The sequence below is a fragment of the Protomyctophum bolini genome, assembly GCF_963924005.1.
Source record: "Protomyctophum bolini genome assembly, chromosome: 20".
Classification (NCBI taxonomy): domain Eukaryota; kingdom Metazoa; phylum Chordata; class Actinopteri; order Myctophiformes; family Myctophidae; genus Protomyctophum; species Protomyctophum bolini.
The window spans coordinates 2691819-2702528 of record NC_137881.1 but is presented as its reverse complement, the minus strand read 5'-3'; the positions used below and the strand labels follow the sequence as shown (position 1 = coordinate 2702528).

The 10710-nt window shown below is 46.2% G+C and overlaps 1 protein-coding gene across 1 annotated transcript in view; it reads left to right on the top strand.

The window, feature by feature from the left end:
• LOC308335898 (E3 ubiquitin-protein ligase RNF182-like) overlaps positions 1-8633 on the top strand; it is a gene marked incomplete at both ends in the record, with an annotated part of 13133 nt that extends 4500 nt beyond the window's left edge. Inside the window, 2 exons of the mRNA XM_080793120.1 lie at positions 6331-6483; positions 8610-8633. Coding sequence (XP_080649246.1) covers positions 6331-6483; positions 8610-8633 — 177 coding nt within the window. The remainder of the gene's footprint in view (positions 1-6330; positions 6484-8609) is intronic.
• Between the last annotated feature and the right edge of the window lie 2077 nt (positions 8634-10710).

The following is a 10710-nucleotide window of genomic DNA, read 5'->3' as shown; positions in this document are numbered from 1 at the left end:
CCAGGTGTTCTGTGTTCCAGGTATAGTTCTGACCAGGTGTTCTGTGTTCCAGGTGTAGTTCTGACCAGGTGTTCTGTGTTCCAGGTGTATTCCTGACCAGGTGTTCTGTGTTCCAGGTGTAGTTCTGACCAGGTGTTCTGTGTTCCAGGTGTAGTTCTGACCAGGTGTTCTGTGTTCCAGGTGTAGTTCTGACCAGGTGTTCTGTGTTCCAGGTGTAGTTCTGACCAGGTGTATTCCTGACCACGTGTTCTGTGTTCCAGGTGTAGTTCTGACCAGGTGTTCTGTGTTCCAGGTGTAGTTCTGACCAGGTGTTCTGTGTTCCAGGTGTAGTTCTGACCAGGTGTTCTGTGTTCCAGGTGTAGTTCTGACCAGGTGTTCTGTGTTCCAGGTGTAGTTCTGACCAGGTGTTCTGTGTTCCAGGTGTATTTCTGACCAGGTGTTCTGTGTTCCAGGTGTATTTCTGACCAGGTGTTCTGTGTTCCAGGTGTAGTTCTGACCAGGTGTTATGTGTTCCAGGTGTATTTCTGACCAGGTGTTCTGTGTTCCAGGTGTAGTTCTGACCAGGTGTTCTGTGTTCCAGGTGTTCTGTGTTCCAGGTGTAGTTCTGACCAGATGTTGTGTGTTCCAGGTGTAGTTCTGACCAGGTGTTCTGTGTTCCAGGTGTAGTTCTGACCAGGTGTTCTGTGTTCCAGGTGTATTTCTGACCAGGTGTTCTGTGTTCCAGGTGTATTTCTGACCAGGTGTTCTGTGTTCCAGGTGTAGTTCTGACCAGGTGTTCTGTGTTCCAGGTGTAGTTCTGACCAGGTGTTCTGTGTTCCAGGTGTAGTTCTGACCAGGTGTTCTGTGTTCCAGGTGTATTTCTGACCAGGTGTTCTGTGTTCCAGGTGTAGTTCTGACCAGGTGTTCTGTGTTCCAGGTGTATTTCTGACCAGGTGTTCTGTGTTCCAGGTGTAGTTCTGACCAGGTGTTCTGTGTTCCAGGTGTATTTCTGACCAGGTGTTCTGTGTTCCAGGTGTATTTCTGACCAGGTGTTCTGTGTTCCAGGTGTAGTTCTGACCAGGTGTTCTGTGTTCCAGGTGTATTCCTGACCAGGTGTTCTGTGTTCCAGGTGTAGTTCTGACCAGGTGTTCTGTGTTCCAGGTGTATTCCTGACCAGGTGTTCTGTGTTCCAGGTGTAGTTCTGACCAGGTGTTCCGTGTTCCAGGTGTAGTTCTGACCAGGTGTTCTGTGTTCCAGGTGTATTTCTGACCAGGTGTTCTGTGTTCCAGGTGTATTTCTGACCAGGTGTTCTGTGTTCCAGGTGTAGTTCTGACCAGGTGTTCTGTGTTCCAGGTGTAGTTCTGACCAGGTGTTCTGTGTTCCAGGTGTAGTTCTGACCAGGTGTTCTGTGTTCCAGGTGTATTTCTGACCAGGTGTTCTGTGTTCCAGGTGTAGTTCTGACCAGGTGTTCTGTGTTCCAGGTGTATTTCTGACCAGGTGTTCTGTGTTCCAGGTGTAGTTCTGACCAGGTGTTCTGTGTTCCAGGTGTATTTCTGACCAGGTGTTCTGTGTTCCAGGTGTATTTCTGACCAGGTGTTCTGTGTTCCAGGTGTAGTTCTGACCAGGTGTTCTGTGTTCCAGGTGTATTCCTGACCAGGTGTTCTGTGTTCCAGGTGTAGTTCTGACCAGGTGTTCTGTGTTCCAGGTGTATTCCTGACCAGGTGTTCTGTGTTCCAGGTGTAGTTCTGACCAGGTGTTCCGTGTTCCAGGTGTAGTTCTGACCAGGTGTTCTGTGTTCCAGGTGTATTTCTGACCAGGTGTTCTGTGTTCCAGGTGTAGTTCTGACCAGGTGTTCTGTGTTCCAGGTGTAGTTCTGACCAGGTGTTCTGTGTTCCAGGTGTAGTTCTGACCAGGTGTTCTGTGTTCCAGGTGTATTTCTGACCAGGTGTTCTGTGTTCCAGGTGTATTTCTGACCAGGTGTTCTGTGTTCCAGGTGTATTTCTGACCAGGTGTTCTGTGTTCCAGGTGTAGTTCTGACCAGGTGTTCTGTGTTCCAGGTGTAGTTCTGACCAGGTGTTCTGTGTTCCAGGTGTATTTCTGACCAGGTGTTCTGTGTTCCAGGTGTAGTTCTGACCAGGTGTTCTGTGTTCCAGGTGTAGTTCTGACCAGGTGTTCTGTGTTCCAGGTGTAGTTCTGACCAGGTGTTCTGTGTTCCAGGTGTATTTCTGACCAGGTGTTCTGTGTTCCAGGTGTATTTCTGACCAGGTGTTCTGTGTTCCAGGTGTATTTCTGACCAGGTGTTCTGTGTTCCAGGTGTAGTCCTGACCAGGTGTATTTCTGACCAGGTGTTCTGTGTTCCAGGTGTATAGTTCTGACCAGGTGTTCTGTGTTCCAGGTGTATAGTTCTGACCAGGTGTTCTGTGTTCCAGGTGTAGCTCTGACCAGGTGTGCTGTGTTCCAGGTGTAGTTCTGACCAGGTGTTGTGTGTTCCAGGTGTAGTTCTGACCAGGTGTTCTGTGTTCCAGGTGTAGTTCTGACCAGGTGTTCTGTGTTCCAGGTGTATTTCTGACCAGGTGTTCTGTGTTCCAGGTGTATTTCTGACCAGGTGTTCTGTGTTCCAGGTGTAGTTCTGACCAGGTGTTCTGTGTTCCAGGTGTATTTCTGACCAGGTGTTCTGTGTTCCAGGTGTAGTTCTGACCAGGTGTTCTGTGTTCCAGGTGTATTCCTGACCAGGTGTTCTGTGTTCCAGGTGTAGTTCTGACCAGGTGTTCTGTGTTCCAGGTGTAGTTCTGACCAGGTGTTCTGTGTTCCAGGTGTAGTTCTGACCAGGTCTTCTGTGTTCCAGGTGTAGTTCTGACCAGGTGTTCTGTGTTCCAGGTGTAGTTCTGACCAGGTGTTGTGTGTTCCAGGTGTATTCCTGACCAGGTGTTCTGTGTTCCAGGTGTATTTCTGACCAGGTGTTCTGTGTTCCAGGTGTATTCCTGACCAGGTGTTCTGTGTTCCAGGTGTAGTTCTGACCAGGTGTTCTGTGTTCCAGGTGTATTCCTGACCAGGTGTTCTGTGTTCCAGGTGTAGTTCTGACCAGGTGTTCTGTGTTCCAGGTGTAGTTCTGACCAGGTGTTCTGTGTTCCAGGTGTAGTTCTGACCAGGTGTTCTGTGTTCCAGGTGTAGTTCTGACCAGGTGTTCTGTGTTCCAGGTGTAGTTCTGACCAGGTGTTGTGTGTTCCAGGTGTATTCCTGACCAGGTGTTCTGTGTTCCAGGTGTATTTCTGACCAGGTGTTCTGTGTTCCAGGTGTATTCCTGACCAGGTGTTCTGTGTTCCAGGTGTAGTTCTGACCAGGTGTTCTGTGTTCCAGGTGTATTCCTGACCAGGTGTTCTGTGTTCCAGGTGTAGTTCTGACCAGGTGTTCTGTGTTCCAGGTGTAGTTCTGACCAGGTGTTCTGTGTTCCAGGTGTAGTTCTGACCAGGTGTTCTGTGTTCCAGGTGTAGTTCTGACCAGGTGTTCTGTGTTCCAGGTGTAGTTCTGACCAGGTGTTCTGTGTTCCAGGTGTAGTTCTGACCAGGTGTTCTGTGTTCCAGGTGTAGTCCTGACCAGGTGTATTTCTGACCAGGTGTTCTGTGTTCCAGGTGTAGTTCTGACCAGGTGTTCTGTGTTCCAGGTGTAGTTCTGACCAGGTGTTCTGTGTTCCAGGTGTATTTCTGACCAGGTGTTCTGTGTTCCAGGTGTATTTCTGACCAGGTGTTCTGTGTTCCAGGTGTAGTCCTGACCAGGTGTAGTTCTGACCAGGTGTTCTGTGTTCCAGGTGTAGTTCTGACCAGGTGTTCTGTGTTCCAGGTGTAGTTCTGACCAGGTGTTCTGTGTTCCAGGTGTAGTCCTGACCAGGTGTTCTGTGTTCCAGGTGTATAGTTCTGACCAGGTGTTCTGTGTTCCAGGTGTAGTTCTGACCAGGTGTAGTTCTGACCAGGTGTTCTGTGTTCCAGGTGTATAGTTCTGACCAGGTGTTCTGTGTTCCAGGTGTATTTCTGACCAGGTGTTCTGTGTTCCAGGTGTAGTCCTGACCAGGTGTAGTTCTGACCAGGTGTTCTGTGTTCCAGGTGTAGTTCTGACCAGGTGTTCTGTGTTCCAGGTGTAGTTCTGACCAGGTGTTCTGTGTTCCAGGTGTAGTCCTGACCAGGTGTTCTGTGTTCCAGGTGTATAGTTCTGACCAGGTGTTCTGTGTTCCAGGTGTAGTTCTGACCAGGTGTAGTTCTGACCAGGTGTTCTGTGTTCCAGGTGTATAGTTCTGACCAGGTGTTCTGTGTTCCAGGTGTAGTTCTGACCAGGTGTAGTTCTGACCAGGTGTTCTGTGTTCCAGGTGTATTTCTGACCAGGTGTTCTGTGTTCCAGGTGTAGTTCTGACCAGGTGTTCTGTGTTCCAGGTGTAGTTCTGACCAGGTGTTCTGTGTTCCAGGTGTAGTTCTGACCAGGTGTTCTGTGTTCCAGGTGTAGTTCTGACCAGGTGTTCTGTGTTCCAGGTGTAGTTCTGACCAGGTGTAGTTCTGACCAGGTGTATTTCTGACCAGGTGTTCTGTGTTCCAGGTGTAGTTCTGACCAGGTGTTCTGTGTTCCAGGTGTAGTTCTGACCAGGTGTTCTGTGTTCCAGGTGTAGTTCTGACCAGGTGTTCTGTGTTCCAGGTGTAGTTCTGACCAGGTGTAGTTCTGACCAGGTGTATTTCTGACCAGGTGTTCTGTGTTCCAGGTGTAGTTCTGACCAGGTGTTCTGTGTTCCAGGTGTAGTTCTGACCAGGTGTTCTGTGTTCCAGGTGTAGTTCTGACCAGGTGTTCTGTGTTCCAGGTGTATTTCTGACCAGGTGTTCTGTGTTCCAGGTGTAGTTCTGACCAGGTGTTCTGTGTTCCAGGTGTAGTTCTGACCAGGTGTTCTGTGTTCCAGGTGTAGTCCTGACCAGGTGTTCTGTGTTCCAGGTGTAGTTCTGACCAGGTGTTCTGTGTTCCAGGTGTATTTCTGACCAGGTGTTCTGTGTTCCAGGTGTATTTCTGACCAGGTGTTCTGTGTTCCAGGTGTATTTCTGACCAGGTGTTCTGTGTTCCAGGTGTAGTTCTGACCAGGTGTTCTGTGTTCCAGGTGTAGTTCTGACCAGGTGTTCTGTGTTCCAGGTGTATTTCTGACCAGGTGTTGTGTGTTCCAGGTGTAGTTCTGACCAGGTGTTCTGTGTTCCAGGTGTATTTCTGACCAGGTGTTGTGTGTTCCAGGTGTAGTTCTGACCAGGTGTTCTGTGTTCCAGGTGTATTTCTGACCAGGTGTTCTGTGTTCCAGGTGTATTTCTGACCAGGTGTTCTGTGTTCCAGGTGTATTTCTGACCAGGTGTTCTGTGTTCCAGGTGTAGTTCTGACCAGGTGTTCTGTGTTCCAGGTGTAGTTCTGACCAGGTGTTCTGTGTTCCAGGTGTATTTCTGACCAGGTGTTCTGTGTTCCAGGTGTATTTCTGACCAGGTGTTGTGTGTTCCAGGTGTAGTTCTGACCAGGTGTTCTGTGTTCCAGGTGTAGTTCTGACCAGGTGTTGTGTGTTCCAGGTGTAGTTCTGACCAGGTGTTCTGTGTTCCAGGTGTATTTCTGACCAGGTGTTCTGTGTTCCAGGTGTATTTCTGACCAGGTGTTCTGTGTTCCAGGTGTATTTCTGACCAGGTGTTCTGTGTTCCAGGTGTAGTTCTGACCAGGTGTTCTGTGTTCCAGGTGTAGTTCTGACCAGGTGTTCTGTGTTCCAGGTGTAGTTCTGACCAGGTGTTCTGTGTTCCAGGTGTAGTTCTGACCAGGTGTTCTGTGTTCCAGGTGTAGTTCTGACCAGGTGTTCTGTGTTCCAGGTGTATTTCTGACCAGGTGTTCTGTGTTCCAGGTGTATTTCTGACCAGGTGTTGTGTGTTCCAGGTGTATTTCTGACCAGGTGTTCTGTGTTCCAGGTGTAGTTCTGACCAGGTGTTATGTGTTCCAGGTGTAGTTCTGACCAGGTGTTCTGTGTTCCAGGTGTAGTTCTGACCAGGTGTTGTGTGTTCCAGGTGTAGTTCTGACCAGGTGTTCTGTGTTCCAGGTGTAGTTCTGACCAGGTGTTCTGTGTTCCAGGTGTAGTTCTGACCAGGTGTTCTGTGTTCCAGGTGTAGTTCTGACCAGGTGTTCTGTGTTCCAGGTGTAGTTCTGACCAGGTGTTCTGTGTTCTAGTTCTGACCAGGTGTTCTGTGTTCCAGGTGTATTTCTGACCAGGTGTTCTGTGTTCCAGGTGTTCTGTGTTCCAGGTGTAGTTCTGACCAGGTGTTCTGTGTTCCAGGTGTAGTTCTGACCAGGTGTTCTGTGTTCCAGGTGTATTTCTCGTCCCTCCCTCTGGGCATCTACCTGCTGATGATCCAGAGGCTGTGGATGGGCGTGGTTCTGGTCAGCCTGGTTCCGTCCACTCTGCTGCTCTGTGTGATCTACGGCTTCTGCCAGTGTGTGTGCACCGAGGTCCTGGAGCTGGTGCACGCACACACGCACGCACACGCACGGACCTGACACATACGCACACGCACAGACCTGACCTCCGCACACACACACACGCACTGACCTGACACCCGCACACACACACACACACACACACACACTGACCTGACACACACACACACATGCACTGACATGCACGCACTTGCGCACTGACCTGATACCTGCACACACACACACACACACGCACACACTGACCGGTCACACACTAAAGCACACACCTGACACCCACGCACGTGCACACACACACACACACACACACACACACACACACAATCTCAATAGACATGACCATAGCGCCTACCTGTAAACCCCCCCCCCCCCCCTCCGATCCACCCCTCCCCACCTCACAACACCAGCATTGGTCAGAACTATACTTGCTCTGTGCGATGACATCACGATGATGTCATAGTGACATCACGCCATTCTCTGTGATGTCATGCAGACAGTTGAACTATATCAAAGTAAGGGCTATCTATAACTTGCGCCATCGCTTATCCCAAAACCTATTTGCCATTATTTACTATTTAGGAAAAATAAATAAATAGAAACATTTAAAATTTAAAAAGTTCAAATAGCCGATCTGCAAGCTCACAACGTGTCGATTTAGATCGACTAGTTGAACTATTTTAAAATGTTTTAAAATAGCATGCATCATGACTAAATGAGTGGACAATAATATAGAAAATAATAATATAGACAATCTGGAGACTAACATTCAGTAATTGTGTCTTAGTTACGATCAAAATAAGAACATTATAATGGTGTGTTAAAAAAGAGAATCAAACATTAGCTACGGACAAGACCAATTATTTGGTCTTGTCCGTGTATATAGAGACGTTTGTCTGTGTATATAGAGCGTTGAAGTCCTGACGTCACTCGCTCATCCCCTGGTTCTTAAAGTCCTGACGTCACTCGCTCATCCCCTGGTTCTAAAGTCCTGACGACACTCTCTCATCCCCTGGTTCTAAAGTCCTGATGACACTCTCTCATCCCCTGGTCCTAAAGTCCTGACGTCACTCGCTCATCCCCCTGGTTCTAAAGTCCTGACGTCACTCGCTCATCCCCTGGTCCTAAAGTCTCTGACGTCACTCGCTCATCCCCTGGTCCTAAAGTCTCTGACGTCACTCGCTCATCCCCTGGTTCTAAAGTCACTGACGTCACTCACTCATCCCCTCGATTCCCCTGGTTCACGGAAGTACTTTCTCTATGGAGAATATCATGGTCTCGTCTTTAAAATCGTCTCAAGCATTTTGCTCCAAAAATAAACAAGCTGTCTCGGCGTTATTGTCAGGGAGGTGTCTCTGTATCGTTATTGTCAGGGAGGTGTCTCTGTATCGTTATTGTCAGGGAGGTGTCTCTGTATCGTTTGCGACAGTCAGTCACTCATATATGATACAGTCTGCTTCTTCTGTTTCTAGCGAAAATGTCATTCAGTAGCAGTAAAAAATACAATAGCGTTTTCTCTCAGTCAGTTGATTCTTCATATCCATATGAGTGAAGCGGCCGGGGTGACATGTTTATTTTTAAGAACACAGTTCTTATATGAGGCGATCTAAAATCCCCCCCTTTGGGGATTATAATGCAAATAAAAAGGACATGGATTTATAGCGCCCTCTACCGATATTGACGTCAGACTTCGGTGCTCTATAGACCGATTCACAGAGGGTTTTCTGGGTGCGGCCATTACTGAGGTGTACCATTAAGTGCAGCAGCACTGATTAGCTACACCTGGTCTACAGAGCACCTGCTCCATGTATTACACCTCAGTAATGGCCGCGCCCAGGGCACCCCTCTGTGAATCGGTCTATAAGGACATGTTGGTGACCCCTGACCACTGTAGGAATACAGGGTAAAGGCTGGCGCAAGATAGAGCCCTTCGTTTCTTAAAGGGACACTTCACCCTTTTTGCAAAAACATATATGTTAATGACGTTAAGAAGCTTTAGAACACTTTCCTGGGGGTCTTTATGTGTGTAATATGTGGTTTTAGATATGTTAGATTGTAGCAGTGAGCCCAGTGTCTCTGATGTCATGGACACTGGGCTCACTTCCTTCCTGGACTACATGTTGTCTCAGTAAGACAGATCTCCCCCTATCCACAAGGAGGAGCAGAGCACCAAAGATTAAGAATTATGGGAATTGTAGTCCAGGAAGGTAGTGAGACCAGTGTCCATGACATCAGAGACAACAGGCTCACTGCTACAATCTAAAATATCTAAAACCACATATTGCACACATAAAGACCCCCAGGAAAGTGTTCTAAAGCTTCTAAACATCATTAAAGGGACACTTCACCCTTTTTGCAAAAAAATATATGTTAATGCCGTTTAGAAGCTTTAGAACACTTTCCTGGGGGTCTTTATGTGTGTAATATGTGGTTTTAGATATTTTAGATTGTAGCAGTGAGCCTGTTGTCTCTGATGTCATGGACACTGGGCTCACTTCCTTCCTGGACTACATGTTGTCTCAGTAAGACAGCTCTCCCCCCTATCCACAAGGAGGAGCAGTGCACCAAAAAATTATGGGAATTGTAGTCCAGGAAGGTAGTGAGACCAGTGTCCATGACATCAGAGACAAGAGGCTCACTGCTACAATCTAAAATATCTAAAACCACATATTACACACATAAAGACCCCCAGGAAAGTGTTCTAAACATCATTAACATATATATTTTTGCAAAAAGGGTGAAGTGTCCCTTTAACTAAACTAATGTTCAGAATGATCATAAAAACAATTTAACACATTTTATTATAACTGGAGTCGCACGCTGTCACATAACTCAGAGGCGTTCATTATATTATATATATATATATATATATGAATATGAATATATACAAATATATATTATGTTTAATATTATGAATTAAAATGCATATTATTTTTATTTTCATGAATAATGACATATTGTTGTGATTATGATGACTAATAGTATAATAATAAACATATGGTTATTTTATGATTATGAATAAAACAATAAACATAACTGTGTGTCGATATGAACATCTTTGCCGTTTAGACATTCTTAAAGGTATATTCAGTGATTTCACTTAATTCAAATATCACTTATTTTTTTGTTTTGTTGTGATAATCCTCTCTACTATAGAGTGTGCTGACCATATAAGGAGTTCCTCCCTGTCCCCAGTTAACCTCACGGGGTCAAAAAACCTTAGGTTTCGTTTTTGACTCTCTATCCTGATTGGACGAGAGGCTTTGGGTCCCAGCCAAAAACGAAACCTAAGGTTTTTTGAGTGAAATCACTGAATATTCCTTAACAGTCGATAACAGTTATAGATCTCAATGCATTTATCGGTTTGACCAACATTCTGGGGTCCTAAACGAGGGACCAAATGGAGTCTTTATGGGTCAATATCTCTGACAATGTACCGATGGAACCAAATGGGTCCATTTGGAAACTCTGAGAGTTCAAGCTTATTTTAACCCATTTTTGGGGCGGGAACCCCTTTTGGTGTTATAGCATCATGTCATGCTTTAGCCATTTGAAAATAGCAGATCTACAAGAAATCATTGGAAGTATAAAAATAAAACTGTGCACCGTCAGGAATCAAACACGTTTACTCGTTTCATAACACTTTATTATTTATTGATCACATTTATTGATCCGATTAAAAATCAGACGGAACATTAACAACAATTCCCTTTGATTCCATGGAAACCGAGCTACAGTGGCATCAATCAACATCGTCCAATCAAACCACAGGGAAAGGAAATCAAATACAATACAGCAATGTGTCGCTATGACAACCACAGCGTCGCTACAGTCAGTGACCAATCAGTGCAGAGGCTGTTAAGAGACCCAGATATGATTGGTTGTGAATTTAAGGCATACGGTCCACATCCCACATGACTATATTTAATAGTAATACTGGCTAACACAAGACCGGTCAGTCCGTCAGTCCGTCCGTCTGTCTGTCTGTCTGTCTGTCTAGTCTGTGAATCCATTTGATCGACTTTTACACCATTTTGATTCCATTCATTTTATAAAATGTTCAATATTTCTATCATTTTCCAGATGTTCCAACTTGTACAGAACCAGCAGTACACAAACATCTGGAGTTGGACTTCATGTCAAGAAAGAAACACTGGAAGAATCAATAGAGCTGAATTCTACAAAAAAAATACCACTAATCTCAGCTCACACACACACACACACACACACACACACTCGGGTCACTCCCGAGTGTTA